The sequence below is a fragment of the Alligator mississippiensis genome, chromosome 1 (assembly GCF_030867095.1).
Source record: "Alligator mississippiensis isolate rAllMis1 chromosome 1, rAllMis1, whole genome shotgun sequence".
In the NCBI taxonomy this organism is placed as follows: domain Eukaryota; kingdom Metazoa; phylum Chordata; order Crocodylia; family Alligatoridae; genus Alligator; species Alligator mississippiensis.
The window spans coordinates 478,611,901-478,630,893 of record NC_081824.1 but is presented as its reverse complement, the minus strand read 5'-3'; the positions used below and the strand labels follow the sequence as shown (position 1 = coordinate 478,630,893).

At 42.8% G+C, this 18,993-nt stretch overlaps 1 protein-coding gene across 1 annotated transcript in view; it reads right to left on the bottom strand.

Annotated features, from left to right (window-relative positions):
• PGM2L1 (phosphoglucomutase 2 like 1) overlaps positions 1–18,993 on the bottom strand; it is a 54,776-nt gene that overhangs the window by 14,541 nt on the left and 21,242 nt on the right. Inside the window, exons 3-9 of the mRNA XM_014607447.3 lie at positions 10,720–10,826; positions 8,536–8,620; positions 7,539–7,622; positions 4,519–4,712; positions 2,844–3,033; positions 2,576–2,673; positions 1,609–1,789 (exon numbers count right to left, since the gene is read on the bottom strand). Coding sequence (XP_014462933.1) covers positions 1,609–1,789; positions 2,576–2,673; positions 2,844–3,033; positions 4,519–4,712; positions 7,539–7,622; positions 8,536–8,620; positions 10,720–10,826 — 939 coding nt within the window. The remainder of the gene's footprint in view (positions 1–1,608; positions 1,790–2,575; positions 2,674–2,843; positions 3,034–4,518; positions 4,713–7,538; positions 7,623–8,535; positions 8,621–10,719; positions 10,827–18,993) is intronic.

Genomic DNA, 18,993 nt, shown 5'->3' with positions numbered 1-18,993 from the left:
AATGAGTAATGAAGCCACGGCAATGTCTACTTGAGGTCAACATTCAATTTAGAGATTATGAATCCAAGGTAGGATTTTGTGAAACTGGTTTGCAAAACAAACAAATAAAAATACCCACAAAGGAATATGAATAGTAAACCTAGGAGTAAAAAGGGTTTGACACTCAAAGAGCCAGAGGAAACAGGATCTGGGAAACATGCACAGCAGAAAGCTGGTATCTCCGTGTAAGACACTGGAAAGCAGTGCTATATTAACAGATGAACAAACTGATAGACATAACAGCAATCCTAGCCGGCAAAAAAAGTGACTCTCTTCCTACAAAAAGGGAATGCTATGAGGACAGATTCAAAATGAAAATAAAGGCTTCATATCAGATTAAAATATCCCAAGTTCCAAGACTTTAAATATTTATTAAAAGGAGAAAATTAAAGAAATTAATTTATTTTAAAAATGTAAATAGCCATTTTCTATTGGGGTGGGTAGTCAGTATTTAGGGAAATACCCCAATATTTTCACTAGAGATTAACAAAACTCAATTTGATTAGCACTACAATAGGCTTCCATTTTATTTAGCTTTCCTCCCTCCCCATTTTTTCTAATTCCTCATTGTTTGACAAAATTGGTAGAAAACTTTTATAAGACTTTACATATGGATGCAACTGGAGCAGCCACATTAAACAAAACCTGAATCCAATCAGAGAATCAGAGTGTCCACTGCCCTAACAGTAAAGAAGTTGTTCCTGATATCCAAGCTAAGCCTACTTTGCAGAAGCTTCAAGCCACTGGTCCGTGTCCTATTCTCTACAGCAAGAAAAAAAGGTGTTTTCCCCTCTTCCTTAAGGCAACCTTCAGATATCTGAAGACAGCTATCATGTCCCCTCCTAAGCATCTTTTCCACAAGCTGAGCAGTAAGGAGTACATGTTTTGTCTGTCCTTGTATCACATGCTGATAGTCCTGTAATTCTGGAAATGTGAGTTACACAGGATAAGTGTCTCCTCTGAAAGAGCCCCGCTTCTGTTTTTATTACGCTCTTCATGAAAAAGTATAAAATGGTTACAATCTGGCTTTTCCCAATTAAGTTATGAAACTTCAAAACAAAAATCTAGTTAGAAAAAGTCACAGTATAAGGAGTGATTTTAAAATTGATTTGAATACTTACAAGTTTTCTTGTCACAAATCTGACTAAAAAATCAAGCTTTTGTAGCAACCACTCCGGAAATGCCAGACGTTCTCTCATTCCCTTGCACAAAGTAAAAACCTGAAATGCTAGATTACTCTTATGATAATGGGCCAAAAAGTTAGCCTGGTGCTTTGAGACACCTCCCTCATCTCTCCACAGCCTGACATTATTACAGTATTCTCACCTACATGGATGGGTAGGCAATGCAGATGCTAGTCTGTTAGACAGGCCAACAAACTCTAATAGGTACAAAGCAGCAGTCTTAAGCCAATATATCAGATAAAATAATCAAAAAACAGCAATGAAAACCGAGTTGCCTGTCAACTTTTTGGAAGCAGAGATAGGCCGGCTGCAGATTTCAGTTTTATATCAATAGCTATAAGTCAGTGTAGAGCAGAAGACCACAAGCCACCCAAAAATCACTTACTTCAAAGTGAAAACCTTCCTTAAGTGCAATCGCCTTGAGAATTTTTGAGGACACGGTGGTTGCTAACATGTAAACGTTCTTCACATCAGCGTCCTTGGAACTGTTCTCTCTCCAACAGAAGAACATCCACCATCCAAACAGAGCTGCCAGCTCATTGCCAGTGAACACCTTCCAGCGACCACTGCAAACAGCGGGGAAACAGAATCAAACAGTCCTTTCAGATGAGAATCATAGACTGCGAGTATTCTGCAATCACAAGAAAAATGGGCAATCTAACATGGTGTTCGACCTGGAAAAAGCAGCTCTATGAAACATAACATTAGAGGGCTCCATCATTACCTTGCCTGACAGATTTCCTGGACAAATGTGGTCCATTTTCAAGGAGATGGTTGTTACTGTGTTGCCAACCCCTTCAAACAATCTGTGTTCTTTCTGGTTCATTTCCCACTAATAATCTGCAGCCCGCACCAGCATCAGTTATCTATCATCTCACATCTATCTTCAATGGAACTGCAATAGTATCCAGTCAGGATTTGGCCTAGCGATTGCTACCCGATTAACAATTCTGCTGAATTCGTAGGGGCTTCTAGCTCACTCTCCCATAGCTGCAATGGCTCAGAAGGGTTGGCAAGAATTTAAAAAAGGGAGTAAATAAGGTCATTAAAGAAGGTGCTAGGATTTACAATAGCTTCTCAAAATGGATGAGCATTGCAGTAAAATGTCACTAAAATGGGGGTATTTGACCAAATCTTTCCTGAAAGTATTAAACTAAATGATGCATTTTAAGCAAGATCAGTTACAACTATGGCTGTGGATGAAGACTTTTCCGGGTAAAAGTTTCCAAACAGCAAATGTCATGATGTTAGGCATAAAGGACTAAAGCAGCAAAACGAATTATCCCTTAAAAATGGAGCAGAAAACCTCTCCTCCTCCACCTTTCTTCCGAAGGAAAGGTCGTTTTACTTACTTCTCTTGTAGCTCTGCCACTGCCAATCTGTCTGCATCGGGATCCGTGGCCACTACCACCCTGGCATTCTCACTCTCTGCAAGCTTCAGAGACAACTCCTGAAAAAGACCAGTTAGGTATTACATACCGATGGCCAAATTATATTTCAGTCCCTCCGATCTATGAGCTCAGATAAATTCAGTTACCCAGGCATAACTATTACTCTATCGCAACAAGAAAAGTGAAAGCCCAGGGAAGGGCGGAAAATGACAGAATTCATGACAGATACCAGCACAGATTCTCCTTCTTCAGGATTTGGACATTTGACAGTAGAAAAGTCTGGATCTGGATCCTTCTGTTCAGGTACTGGAATGGGAGGCTTAAAACCAAATGCTTTAAAAGCCAATTGTACGTAGTCATGCCCAACTCCATGAAAAGATGTGTGCACAAACTTCAAGCTGGTCTTTGCATTCAGCTCCCTGAAAAGGAAAGCTAACATTCAATTATTACTGAAGAGATCACGTCACAGAAGTGCTGAAATATCACAAAAGTCATGACAATGCAGCTAATATCCAACTAATAGCTTCATTTTCTGTCGATATCTAAGTTAGGTCTGAAACAAAAATGGCTTTGGGTATTCATTAAAAATTGCTGGCTAAAAGATTTCCTTCCTCTGAAAACCACTGTCTTGGCTTTACTGCTCAGCTAGCTGAAAGTGCCCAAGAATGGGACACATCTTTTTGCAAACCAAGCTTTCCCCTCCTCTCCACCTTGGAAGGCTTTAGCTCACCTCAACCCCACCTACGTTCCTTCACTCAGCTCCTCCAAGTTTCTTCGCTGTGCTCCACACAAACTCCCATCTTAACTGCTCCTCCACCCACCCCTGGTTCTGCATCTTTTCTGAAGCTCCGCATGCGTGAAAGTCTTAATTGTAATGTATTCACTTGATTATTAAGGTTCATCTCCCACGTGGGTTAGTACCATGGGTGCATGACAGTGAGCAAACCTGACAGTACAGTGTGCAATTACAGGAGACTGTATCTGAGGTGCGTGGCACGATAAGGTTTGGATTCAACCATCTAGTGGGATGCATTTCTAACAGTGCAAGAGAAAGGTGAGACAGAAGAGATGGCTGGCAGGCAGGACAGCGGAAAAGGAAGAAAAACAGAAGGAAATGTGCCAAAAGCCTTCTTGCCACTAGCAATGCATATAAACCACAGACAGGAAGCTATGCTCCTAGCAAAAGTCAGTTATGGCTGCTATGAATGGTGAAAGCAGAGGTAAGACTTAAATCATCTGATACAAGGTAAAGATAAAGCCACAAATCAGGCATAAAATCTTATATAATCGTTAGCAGTAAAGGTAAGAGAAAGGGGCTGGTGCAGGCACCTACCCTGGAGATTTGCAAGAGGAGACTGAATGCACACCTTGCTGGGGTTATTTGACCCCAGCAGTCTTTCCTGCCCAGAGCAGGGGACTGGACCCGATGATCTCGTGAGGTCCCTTCCAGCCCTAAACTTCTGTGAATCTGTGACCCCTAGTAGTCTAATTCAGTGATGTTCAACCTTTTGGCCCTACAGGTCAGATGAGAGGTGTAGGGCCGATTCGTGGGCTGGGCCGAACCTTGCCAGCAAAGGGATCAGGCTTTAGGGACCCACATGACCTCTGCCAGGCCCGAAGCATCAAGATTGAGCCCTATGCTGCCCTGCATACCTGATCTAGTACACAGGGGCTGGTCCCCATGGACCAGATTACATGGCAACAGAGGCCAGATATGGCTTATGTGCCAGGGGTTAAGCATCCTTAGTTTACTCCGTTCTGTATTCTCAAACAAGGTTGACTGTCCTTGTCTTTATTTTTCAGTTTGGCATACATCTCACCACTGGCCAGATCCTGTTCTGCTTTGACTTGTTAAACCCCACATTGTACCACAGGGTTAACAGCTCTCTCTCCTCATGTCCTACCTGTGAAAACAGATCTTCTTCAGATCCTCCATGTAATTGTCACAAATCTTCTCCAGAGGATCTTGTCTCAGAGGGCTAGTGTCTACTAGATTCTCATTCCAAGAACCGTTCCATGGCTCAACACATTCTTCTATACATTTCAGAATTTCCTTATCATGAGGCGCTGTGATCTGGGCTCCATTTTCCCAATACACCTGGTAGAAAGGAAAAACAACACAAACATTCCTGACACTTAGAACAGCATCTTAAATTAATGAACTTATAAATCCATATGACTACAGGATTAAAGAGAACTCACAGCAAAGCCCACTACCAGACTGTTTCAGTTCAAGAATCCTTTTGGGATGATTTGGGATAAATTGTTCAGTTAAATAACTTTAGGCATGTATTTTCACAGTGAGGTGGCACTCCAATTTCAGAGTTGCTGAGCTCTACCATCTCTAACTGAAATTTTATGGCACTCATATTGGAAAATACTGAATTTAAAATCCACCCACAAACTGGCCAGCCAATATAAAAATGTGGTTTCCTTTAAAAAAATACTTTTTGATTTCTGAAGTGAATGAGAGCAAACTACACAAGCAACAGGTCAAGCTATAACTCACCGTTTGCAATTATTTCTAATGGGAGAATCATTTTCATCTAAAGTCAAATCCTGAACATACTCTAAGACCATGGACAAATGTACCTTTTAACTGCTTTAAAAGAGTACTAAGAGTTGCTGCTCAGGTGCAAACATCAGCTGTTACAACACAAACTCTGTCTGCATGTTCCTGTAGTACAAGTTGGCTAAACTGCTGTAAACTTTAACCCGCCTTTAAAATCGGAAAAGTTAACATTGCACAGTTTTGCTACACTTGTATTGCTACAGCAGCAATGCAATTTATGTATATATGCAACAGCATAGATTGATATTTGACACTCCCACAACTGTCTATACCCTAAAGTAGAAAGACACAAAGCATGTGTCCTGAAACAGTTGCATCTTCCAAAAAAGAGGCAAAAAAAGTTTCATCTCCGGTAATTCAAATGCAGCACTGGGGACAATTAGGGCTGTGAAAAAGATTTAAAAATTTGCTGGCCATTAGTTGTGCAATTAAAAAATTAGCTGTAATTGATCCTGATTTTGATCACACAGCTTAAAAACTCAAAATTATGTGCAGAAAAACAAAATTATGCAAAATAATGCAGATACTTTGTATGGTTGGGGAGTGGGTGTGGGGAGAGGATCTGTGAATGTATGAGGGGCTGTGGGTTTGCGCATGGGGTTTGGAGCCCAGGGGGAGGGTGTCCCTGTAGAGGGGTCTGGAGCCTGGGAAGGGAGGACCCCTAACATGCCCTGATAGGATATGGGGGACTGTGGATCAGGAGTGAGGGGCAGCAGCAGGAGGGGATGAAGCAGGGATGGGGGAGGGAAGGGGCAGGGGTGGAGCGGAAAGGAGGTCCACACAGTGAGGGAGAGAGTGAGGCAAGGGCAGGGGTGAATGGGACCCCGGAGCCGAGGAGGGTTGTGCAGAGCCACAGGCAATTCATCCAGAGGTATAGGGAGGGTGCAGCACGGGGGGAAAAGGCAGCAGGGCGCATATCCCCCCATGCCTCCCCCAGGGGTGCACATAGTGGCAGAGAGCTACGCCCCCCCCAGACAAGCTGCCTGTGGCTCAGTCCCATGACCCACCGCGGTGCCCCATTCACCCCAGCCCCTGCCCCAGCCCCACTCCCTCACTCACCATGGGGGCCTCAATCTGCGCCCCCCCACCCCTCCCCTCTCCCCTTCCCCTCCACAGACTTACTGGCAGGGCACTGCTCTACGTGCCACCTGAATGCGTTCCTGGCCGTGTGCGTACTGTGGCTGCTCATGTGTCTGTCTGTGTCCCCCCCCCCCCCCCCCACTTCCTGCTACAGCAGCTTGGAGTCCATGCACAGGCTGCCCTGCAGTCCTCTGCACTGTCACTGCTGCCCCGCTGCGAGACCTGGAGGCAGCAATGACGGCGACAGAGCAGAGCCCCAGTGCAGACTCCAAAACCACGTGTGCAATTAATGAGTTAAAAAATTAAATGCAAGAACCACTTAACATATTAATCGCATATATTAACAGAGATTACTTGATAGCCCTAGAAAACATCAATTTCATATGCAAAGTTCACACTACTTTTAAACAGTTCTACAGTGAAAGAGTACCACCTCTCAAACATCAGAGATGTTCTTTTTAGAAAGCTTATTTTTAAATGTTTAGTTTGGTTCCAACTCTCACACTGGACAAGTGCCTATAAAGAATTACAAAAGAGGAAATTAATAGAACGTAGATTCATAGAAGCAGGGTCAGAAGGAACCTAAGTCAATCTTCAAGTCCAACCCCCTACTCTGTATTTGAACTCGGGCCCTCTTGCACCCTAAGCAAGGGTCATACCCCTAGACCAACGAGCCAGCTTAATATCCACATTTGATATTGTGGCAGGTTACAGGGCTTCAAGTTAGCAAAAAATGACAAATGAAGCCCTCTGGTTTTATGCAGAGCATAGTTTGGTTCAGTGCAACTCCAATTGCAGGCTTGGTTTTAAACAAGTACCCTTTTTATGCACTCATAAATATAGATTCGGAAACCAAAAGCTCTCTATAAAAAGTAGAAAAATCTCCCTAAATTCAGCCTTAGGCTACCAGCTTGGGAAACAAATGTTCTTTAAATTGGGGTCTCAGAATTACTTCAGCTATTGACTAGTCTCTTAATGAATGGTATCAGTAAATGGACTGTACTCCAGACACCCAGTGGACTTCATAACTTCTTTGTTTTTATTCTTAAAAAGACTAAATTGTAGGTACAATCCAGAAGCCAGCAGGACAGAAAGTTTTATTTAAATGTTACTTTCTCCTCCCTTCTAGATATACAAATGGCTGCTTCTGGAGTACGTCTGTAAAAATTAGCTTTTATAAAGGGCCAAATGCTGAGCATCTGGGTGATAAATATATTTACCAAGGATCTAGCTTATCTGACAAAAGTTACCAAATAAGTGCCCAAAGCTTACCTTATATCCATTATCTTCTTTACGGTTATGGGATGCTGTAATCATTACGCCAGCAACAGCTTTGAGCTGCTGAACAGCATAGGGCTGAAAGAAAACAGCAATATAAATTTACTCAACTACTATGGTGCCGACATAAGTACAATTAAGGTGTCAAAATAGTAATATCTCATCTAGTTAGAGAGGGAATTAATGTGCGTTCTTAAATTTCACCAACTGAATTCAAAGATGCCACATGAGAACACACAGAACCCTTTTTGTGTTCTGTTATGGCAATGACTTTGAAGCAAAAATGTTCTGAATATTACTACTCCACTGGATTATGGGCATGTTACCGTATTTCCAGAATAGCTAAAAGAGATTTTTTAAAAAGTATTCCCAGGCATACAGCTCTTCAATGGCTTACGAAAAAGAAAACCCTCCACTTAAATTGTGCATATATTAGAGGACTTAAAAATAATGGAGCAGCTATCAAGGAATCTATATCCATACTGTATCCATGAAAGACTGCGAAGAAACACCTACTAACAACTACAATTAGAAATCGATTTAAAGTTATATAGCTGGAGAAAAAAAAAAAATTTTAAAAAAAATCACCATCCAGAATGCAGAGAAGCCTAATCCTTCAAATGTTTCCACGTGCATATTCCTTCTGAACTGACCAGGACTACCTATATTTGTAATTATTTGCAAGGCAAAAACCACAGATGGAATACAGGTCGCTTAGTACTTACTACAGACCAAATTTTGCTCTCAGCAATATAATTTATGTAGATACTCCAGAGAAAAAATTAAGAAATGTACTTTGGTTTTTAAATACTAGATAGAGAGAAGGATTGAGCCCTATGATTTTTAAAGTCTTCCTAAGGAACCGAGCTTTCCAAATGTCCTCTATTGTGCCATTTAAATTCCAGCTTTCTGATAAGAATAAATACTTTTATTTAATGTGGAAGGTCTAAATGTCTGAAAAACACCAGCTGTATGATTGAACAAAACTTACCACAAAAGGTGTAGGGACATAAGTTGAAAACAAGTACACTGGAACATCTTTAGCAAGCAGGACTGCTGCGGTGAGTTTTGCAAGTCTATTAAAAAGGAACACACACACAAAAAAAAAAAAAAAAAAAAATCAGTTAACCTTATTCCCCACAATACTCTTCAAAAGCTGAACTTCAAAGACATTCTTTTCCTGCTTCTCTCCAAAACAGGAGACTTATGATTAAGGAAATTGCTACAATATAAATGTAGGTTTAATTTAGATCATCTTGCTATGGACAGAACTGTTTTCCAGGGATGCAAGTCTCTAATTCTTCTTTATTCATTAGTGCCTGTTACAATGTATAAACACAACATTCATTAAAACAGAACTATCCACATGTTTAGCTTTGATTCAATCTGTGGAACATAAAGCAAATAGCAACACTTTGAAGAAACCCACCTAACAAACCTAAGCCCCCATTCGATAGTAATATCATCTCCATTTCACTTTTATTCCATTACCTTCCATTGCTTACCACTTTCACTTATTATGCATGCCTATAATTACAACTTAGGCTCCGAGGGAGCAATTTCCCTATTCTGTTATACTGAAGTGCCTCCATGAAGACTGACTGATTTTAGTTTAATAGTACAAAGACAAAAGGTCAAATCACCTGATTAACTACGAACTACTGCTAATTGGAAAAACACAGAGTTGAGCTTCTGGATACATTTTCCCTTTTAAAAATGCTAAACTCCTACAAGAAAAGATTTTAAGACGATAAAAAACACATGTAGGCATTGAACAGAGCAAACCTGGCGGTTTACATAGTCTTGTTCAGCAGTTTTAGAAGATTCTCATAAAGCAGATCAATAATACTTTAACAAGACAGCGTGCAGTCTTCTTGCAATCTGTCTCAAAACAGCTGCAAGGGCTGGATACTCACATCATGTCATTTGCTTTACAATCAGTACAGAGAACAGTCAAAATAATCTTTCGCTTTGGGTTAGAGGAGACCTTTAATCCAAAAACCCCTTAAATTAAACTGAAATGGAAGCTACAGCTTCAGACCAAATATTTATAGCCAAAGAAATATATGCAGCTTGGTAATTAAAACTTACTGGGAAATTCACAGAATTGGACTATTCAGCAAACAAACAGGGTATATGGCTTCAAGATTCTGCAATATAAGTTTACTCTGTTCATGTATCGGGTGGATAACGTACAGTGCGAGAGGTACTAAAATATTTAGCTGTTGTGTGCTAACAGAGGATTTGCTTCCTTGAGTGGCAATTTAAGTAAGAATGGTAGTATGGTCAAAATCACGTCATAATTTTTATACAGGCAGTCCTTGGACTTACAACACAATTGGTTCCTGAAAACCGCGTCTTAAGTCAAAACGTTGCAACTCAGAACCAATTTTCTCATGAGAAACAATGTTATAAATGGGAGACTGGTTCCTGAACTGAGGCCTGACACCCTATTTTCACCAAAAATACTCCACAATTTTGTATTGGATCAATTATAGATGAGTAGCATAGCTACACTGATGTATTTATATTGTAAACAGCAATCATATTGATTTGGAAGGACTTCTTTGAGGTGACTTTGCTGGACTTTTTGAAGGGCTCTTGGTTGGACTTTTTGAAGGGTTCTTGGCTGGAGTTACTCTCAGGAGTCTTGGCTGCAGGTTTTTCTGGAGCCTTGTCTGCTTTCTTAAAGAAAGCGTCCAAGGAAGTTTGGACAGATGTTCTCCAGGGAGATGGGTAACATAACAAACTTGTTCGCTAGCATAGTGTCACACCGGATCAAGCGTTGTAAGTCAAAACTGACCTCAAAGTTGAAACAGGTGTCAATTTATAAACGTTGTAAGTGTGAAACGTTGTAACTCGAAGCATTGCAAGTCGAGGACTGCCTGTACTAATATTCTATCCAGCCACATTCGCAACCGACTTTCATTACTCAAGCGATGGGCATGGCAGTCTGAATTTGCGTTCACACTCCAATCCTCTCGCACAAAGTAGCAACTTGCATAAGGGGCCGCTGGTTTGTGATGGGCAATCATCGGCAATACTGAAATCAAAATAAGCAGTATGCTCAATTCCTGATCTATAGCTATATCCTCATTTGTCTGGAAAAAAATTAAAAGAAACGTCTCAACCACAACTGAATTGCTAGTCTTTTAAATGTAATCAATACTCATACTTCTTACTGCTGCAGTTGCTGGTCACCTGACCTCGTGTATCGTATCCAACAACAAAGCCTCTCTGCTTGAAGTCTGAAAAACACCTCTCGAGATATTTGTATATCCCCTGCAGAAAAAGAAGAGAAACCATGCAGTTAGGCACTTTAAAGTGCACACAAATGCCACAACAGTAGAAATAAGATGCTCCAACTTTGCTAGAGTTGGATAAACCACGCATAAATATCTGTTCAAACAATGTTTCGGGGTTATTCACAGTATAAGCGCATTTTTATTCCCAATACATATTAATTAATATAATTAATCAAATATAATGATCCTTCTTAATAAAATAATAATAGGAATCATCTCTGAACCAAGAGTTTTAGAGTTTTGCATTTCTTTCTATTCCTAGAGTGTTCTCAGTTGCAAATACTCACAAGAATCTAGTCGGCAGGAAGAAATAATACTATGACTTCGGTGGCTAAAAAGCATGAATGCAAAGTTACTGCTGGTAAATCTTTTGAGTGCGATCTGGAGGATGAGAACATTGTTTTCAACCCACCCTTCAAATATGCCATAACGCAAATCATAAAAAACAAACTCCATTTGTTAAATAAAGAGCTCACTCAACTCAGGCTTTCATAGCACAATCTGCTGAACAGGAGACATACTACTTCTCACTTCCGACCTGAAATAAATCGTCCTTTCAACACTGCTTCCAGCTACAATACATGTAACAGAGTAATGACTCTTCCTCTGGAGAAGAGACAGGTGCTAAGTCTCCATCATACATTTAAGGAAAGTTCGCTATTCAGAAGTAACATGGACTTTCAAGGCCACTGATCACTCCATCTCCAGCCTGCTCCCTTCTTGGACAGAAACCTTTGCTTCATTGGGTATTTAAAGGCTGTAAAATTGACATTTCTGCTGGATGTGACTTCCCTGCTTAGATACCTCCATCTAGGTTCTCCCATAATACATCTTATTACCTTCAAGTTTGGCCATTACTTCTATACTGAAGTCTTCAAACTCAGCATATTTCATTTTTATCACCATCTTCATTACTACCGTGAGTTCCTATCTGTACCAGTTTATCACAATGAACAGAAAAGCTCGTACTCTGTGTTATTTTAATGCTACCGCGTTTTTTCATGTTGCTGCAGCATTCTATATTGGGACAGGAAAGTCAGGAAACTAATGTACATTTCCAGCAGGTCTGCCGGGCTACAGCATGCACCATTTCTGATGCTTCCGTCCTTCAAGAAGGCAGAAGACCTTCTTATGCCCTGCAATCAAAACTCGTGAACGAGAAGTTATGTTGTATTAGACCAACTAGACATTTGCAAACAAATGATTGTATTTATTTCCTGTGCCTTGCTTACTTTTCCATTCCCCTAGGCATCACCTGGTTGCTCACTCCCTCCATCAGTTCTTTTTGACCCTCCATGAGCAGAGAAAGGATTTCATGGACGGGAAGAGAACAGGAGAGAGTGCAACAGAAAAAAAAAAAAAAAAAAGAGAGAGAGAGAGAGAGAGAGAGAGAGAGAGAGAGAGAGAAAAAAATCCCTTCAACTGTATTATGGCAGTGTGTAAAGGCTTCAATCCACATTAGGGGCCTAAGAGCCATGCAGATGGTAACTGTCCCTGCAAGCAGTTTGCTAAATATCAAGTTCTTCAAATGTTTAGCCACACACACAATATGCTTTGCTATGGTTCCTATCGGCCACAGTGCTTTGTCGCTCTGCATTTCAGCAACATGCTAACCACATATTCATACTGACTCAGCTAACTGAAAATACTTCATTTCAGGAAGAAGTTCTGGGCTCCCCCCGCCCCAATCTCTGAGACGGTCAACAGTAATTTGGGGTGTCTAGCACATCTCCTGCTCTTGCGTGACCTCCAGATAACCGCAAGAACGACGTGTACTGAAACCCACTATACTTAAGGTGTATTTAAAGGAAACAGATTTGAACGACCTCAAACACCATTTAAAGAAACTGCTTTATTCCCACAGTGGATAAACGCAATTTAGCAAGACAAGGTTACTCATTAAAATGCTCCCACCAAGCCTTATTTCTAATGTGATTAAAATCCTGAAGCAGGAAGACTGAAGTCTTCAACACAGAGACTAAGGCAGAAAGGTTTTTTGCTGCAGAAAGAAGTCTTAATCTGGTTCCCAGAGGCTGCTTTTTCGCAGCAGGCTACACCTCTGATAAACAGCCACAACATGGATTCTTTCCAGAAGAAATATCAATGACTTCGTTCCTACAAAACCCATGATACTGGGCAAACGCAGGTCAATCCCCTGGTGACCAAAACAACGCTTCTCACTTCCTGCCAAGAAAAATTAAACTTCTCCCTTCCCGACAGCCAATCCGAGCTCACTCACGCTTTCGGCGGACTCAAAACACAAAGGCAGCATGCAAGTTTCAGGCCTTCTGAGCGTGAACAGCTCCACAATAACAGCTTGTACGGGTCAAAGAGTCAAGCAGCTATTATTTAACTTCCCTTGCCTTAACAAGACGTTTACTTAGACCTTAAAGGCACTAGTCTTTGTCCTTGAATCTTTCTACTGTTCCTATCACTTGTATAACAACACCAGCGCTGATGATGGAGGGCTAGACCAGACTAATTACCATTGTTCAGGCGCTGCGTGGGCTGACGCTGTGCAAAGAGCTTCACAAGGCCGCGTCTACACGAGATGCTGACTGCACAGTAGCTTGTTATTACTGCACAGTACCGTTGTACGACGTACAGTGTGATCCGATGTGCAGTCAGCATCATCAAGAAGCCATTTGGGGATGCTACTGCGCAACACTGGTGACTGAGCAGTCATTTGGTACCTGCGTACACAGTAACAACTGCGTGGTCAGTGTCTTGTGTAGACACAGTCAAGAGCGATTAAAACACAGTGAGCAATGTGTAAAAAAAAATGTTTTCAGATCCTGGAAAGCACTTAGGCTCATTGAACACAGTATTCTCAACCTCACTGTTTCAGGTTATTCTGTTTGAATCTTCTGAAATGGGTTGGCTTCTTTCACACTTCATTTCAACAAGATCACAGGAGCCAATTTGTCCTAGTAGTTTCATAGTTGGTAGGGTCAGAAGGGACCTTGACAGATCATCAAGTCTGACCCCCTGCCATGGCAGGAAAGAGCACTGGGGTCAAACGACCCTGGGAAGGTGTTCATGTAACCTTCTCTTAAAGACCCGCAGGGTAGGAGCCAGCACCACTTCTCTTGGAAGTTGGTTCCAGATCCTAGCCGCCCTGACAGTGAAGTCGCGCCTCCTGATGTCTAGCCTGAATCTACTCTCCGTCAACTTATGGCCATTGTTCCTTGTTACCCCCAGTAGTGCTCGGGGGAACAGGGACTCCCCCAATGCCTGCTGGTCCCCCCTGGTAAGTTTGTAGACAGCCACCAGATCCTCCCTCAGCCTCCTCTTGTGGAAGTTGAACAGGTTCAGGTCCCGTAGCCTCTCCTCGTACGGCCTGCCGTGCTGCCCCCTGACCATGTGGGTGGCCTCCTCTGGATCCTATCGATGCTGTCCGCATCCCTCCTGAAGTGCGGTGCCCAGAACTGGACGCAGTACTCCAACTGCGGCCTGACCAGTGCCGCGTAGAGGGGGAAGATCACCTCCTTGGACCTGCTCGAGATGCATCTGTGGATGCATGACAAGGTACGGTTGGCCTTCCTGGCCGCGTCCCCACACTGTCGGCCCATGTTCATTTTGACATCAATAGTGTCTCCAAGATCCTTTTCTGCCTCTGCACTGGCGAGAAGGGGGTTCCCCAGCCTGTAAGTCTGCTGCTGGTTCTTCCTCCCCAGGTGCAGCACCTTGCACTTGTCAGTGTTGAAACCCATCCTGTTCTCATCCGCCCACCCCTGTAACCTGTCTAGGTCCAATTGCAGCCTGTTCCTCCCTTCCAGCATGCCCACATCCCCCCACATCTTAGTGTCATCAGTAAATTTGAACAGGGTGCTTTTTACCCCCTGTCCAAGTTGCTGATGAAGATGTTGAACAGTGCGGGTCCGAGGACCAAGCCCTGGGGGACCCCACTGCCCACAGCCCTCCAGGTTGAAAATGGCCTGTCCACCACCACTCGCTAGGTGCAGCCCTCCAGCCAGTAAGTGACCCATCTGACTGTGTAGGTGTCGACACCACAGTCCCCCAGTTTTTTAATAAGAATGGGGTGAGAGACGCTGTCAAAGACTTTCCTGAAGTCCAGAAATAGACTATGTCCACTGCTAACCCTGCGTCTAAGGATTTGGTGACCTGGTCATAGAAGGCCACCAGGTTGGTCTGACAGGACCTGCCTCGAATGAACCTGTGTTGATTGCCCCTAAGCCTAACCTCCCCTGCTGCCCTTCATGGACATGCGCCAGGATAATTCTCTCAAAAAGCTTACCCAGGATTGTCACAGACAACTGGAGTTAAACACTAATGCCCTATGACACTGGAAAGCTGGGACTGCATGCAGCTTTCACATGGTATAAAGGAGTGGTTTCTAGCGCTGCGGGTCGAAACGGTAATCAAGAGTCATATTGGAATAAAAGTAAGAAAAAAGAGCATGCTAGTTATTAAAATGACAGGCCTATAAAAGGTCCTGCCTTCTGACCCACCAAGCAAACAAGAAAAAGGCTATGCAGTAGCACCCTTCCCTTGCAAGCAAGCTACAACGCCAAGCTTTTCAAGCATATACGACAATTTTTCCTCGATTTTATAGCTCAAGTAATATACTCTGACCCTGTTCTGCTCCTTCGGTCAGAATGTACTTTTCCAGCACATCATCAGTGACAAATATCAAGTCCTATCACAGTGGGACAGAGATACAGACTTCAGGAAACACAAGGAAGAGTGCTTTACCCTCTAGCCATGCTTCTTTTATGCAAACACCTCTCACTGAGACCTGAAACTCCTTTTAGGTGGATGGCATCATACCAATTCTGTCCTTGACAGAACAAGGAGCAATGGGCTCCAGTTGCAGCAAGGGATGTTTAGGTCGGATGTTAGGAACAACTCTCTCAAGAGGAGGGTGGTGAAGCACTGGAGCAGGCTACCCAGAGAGGTGGTGGCACCTCCATCCTTGAAAGTTTTGAAGACCAAGCTAGACAAAGCCTTGTCTGGGATGATGTAGTTGGGGATGGTCCTGCTTGGAGCAGGGGGTTAGACTAGATGTGTCCTCCTGAGGTCCCTTCAACCCTCATGGTCTATGATTCTATGAATAAAATCAGACATTAAAGCCCAAGTGGAATTTGCTCTATATAGAAACACTCTCGCAGACAAGTAGGTGATACTCTCTTGACATATTTACTATGCTTCCCCTGTCCTTTAATCTCCATTTGCCTCCATTTCCTTTTCTGGGGGGAAGGGGGGACAGGAGGGAGAAGTTATCTCTTTATTCTGCAGATACACGTGCAACAGAAAGAAGCTAAATAAAATCCTAGGTACAGAGCCCCAGCTGGTATAGTGTCATCGCTCTACTGACAGCAATTTAGCAAAGATGATTGATGCTAGCCGAGATCTCTACAGCACCAGCTCAAAGCACTGCATTCCTGTTAGTGTCACTGTACTAGGGAAGGGAAGGTGCAACATTTCACTCTATAGTGCAGGGGTTTTCGACCTTTTTGGGTCAGTGTAGCCCTGGAGGCCGAACACAGAGCACCCCCAGCAGCTGGATGTGGAGTGGAGGGGGGCAGAGCCAGACATGGAGTGAGGGGGATGGGGGGGAAGCCGCATGCGGAGTGGTGGCAGTCACCATATGTGAGCTTCCCCTGCCCCTCGTGTCCACCTGGGAGGGCGGTGCCTGCATGGGATGGTGCGTGGCAGTGCTCCATCTCTGCCTGCCCACATGGACCCCCTAGGGCCTTCTCAAGTACCCCCGGGGGTACACGTACCCCCCTGCTATAGTGCATCAATCTTCAGAAGGGCTTTCAACCGAATACTCTTTAAATCTTGTTTAGCAGCACATTAATAAGACAAATTAAATATTACATGACTTTTCAAGAAAAAGCTAAAAACGCTGGCTCAAGTTTGTTTTCACTACAGTGATTTTAGGAGATTCTGCCCAGGTCTCCCACAAGCATTCAATACAGAGTTGGATAAAATGATATAATGAATGTTTATCTTCTGTTACTCAGCAATGGAGAGTTACCCCAAGTGCTAGAATTCTTGCTGTGTTAGTCTTGAGCCACCAAATTGCAACGACTTCCATGTAGGCGTGAAAATAAAGCACTGCGGGCACGTCTACAGAAGACATTTACTGCAGACTTGCTTAATTTGCTCTGCAGTAAATGTCTCAGCATCTACAAGTGCAATGCTATTAGGGCAAGGTAAACTAATTAACTCCGTAGTAGGTTAGTACTTATAAATGCAAGCACTATTCTACCGCAGCACCACACATGTAGATGCTGATGGGTCTGGCTAGGGCACGAGGGTGCTTCAGTGCGGGGCTATGCAGCAGGCTGAGCCTGCACTGAAGCACCCCTGTGCCCCAGCCAGCTCCTCTGCAGCACACCGAGTCGGCTCAGAGCAGTCCAGGGCTGGGAGGCTGACACCCTGGGGCCCTGTGCCAGCCAGGACTGCACCGACCCAGCTCAACATGCTGCCTGTCCTAAGCACACGTTCGCATGTGGCACCTGGGATCAATAAACTCTGGCATAATACATACTGGAGTTTATTGCTGTGCATTAATTGCATACGTAGGACATGCCCATTATGCACTCTATCAGCGTCATACAAGCTGATTAAGCCAAATAATACCATTGTTTTATCACCTACATTTTAGAGACTTAAAAAAAGCAAGTAAAAGGGAGAAGTGACTTGCAGAAGGCTCTTGAATGACAAGGTCAATGTCAAGAACCAGATTCCCACTTTACATAACCAGACCCGAGTTCACCACACTAAAGCACACGTTGCGCTCATGTTTGGAACTGATCCATTCTATAATTTCAGTAAGAGTAAGTATTTTATCAACTTGCTTTTGAGAATTAACAGTCCAACAGATACTTTTGTCAAAGAAAAAAAAGGCACTCAAAGTAAAACTACAAACCTTGATTTTGTTTTTAAATGACCCACAGTCGTCCCTCATCCAATCCCTCCACGCCCTTCAAGAAAGTGCATGGAGTAATTTTGGTTAATAACAAATCCACCGAAACCTGTTCTGCAGAGTCATTTAACGAGCCGAAAAACTGAACATTCACTGACAAGACAGTATATAAATGTACTAAATAAAGTGCTGCATAGAAGCAAAGGTCTGCCTAATAAAAGTAGCCTTCTGCTACTGCAAAATAGTCAGCTTACTAGTAGTAACTTACTATTAGTAACTACTAGTAATGTACTAGTACTAGTTACTTATTACTAACAGTAATTAACAACTACTTTTTTGGACTATCTGTGTATGTGCTCATATGCTACAACTCCGTATTTCCAGATTTCTGCTTGTAACGAGAAGAAAGCACTAAACTTCCCGCCTCCCTCACCGCTTTCTGAAGGGGTAGGAGAGCATGAACGTTGTTATTTTCAATCCTCTGCCCACTTCCAAACCCCAACAGAGAGCGGAAAGCAGGCAGGCAGAAGGTTATATATTTGTCCACAACAAACTGACTGGCCCAGATATTTGTGTGGTACCATATCAGATTTGTTAGTCGACACTGTGCTCCCTCAAAGAGGCAATATGAAAGACCTCTGCGGGTAAAATTTTCAAGCCAAAGTCTGACAAATAAGGTTCATGTCCAAATGGACACTGGTGAGATGTTTATGATCAATGAAGTGAAAAAATGTTTCTCAGGTTTCAACACTAAAACTTCTAACTTTCCAAGAAATACCGTGCAAAAGGCTCCGGGGCTTGATTTTAAAAAAAAGCTCTAAGAACATTTTTGGAGATAACAGCTGGCCCCACACAGAAAACTACTTTGAGGCAAGCTGTTGGATTTATGGTAGGTGAAGTTATCTCTGTACACGCCCAAACAGCATATCAACATCTCTGAATCAAAGCAGTAACATTCAGTAAAACACAGTACACTGAAAATGAATCTTACTTTCATTACCAATGCCAGAGATGAATGAGATGTATGTTGTTATCCAGTCCATCTCCCTGAAAGTACTTTCTTCATATACTTCATTTCAGGCTCAACCATTTCAAGGAAGCCTAATCCAAAAGCTAAGACATCTCTTGGTTCAGAAATTCACCCTAGCTTTTTCCTAATCTCTCTTTATACACCAAATTATATCAACTTGGACAGTCTTTCTTGCTAGTGTTCAGATCCCTCAACAGTCTTTAGGGCAAAGCCATA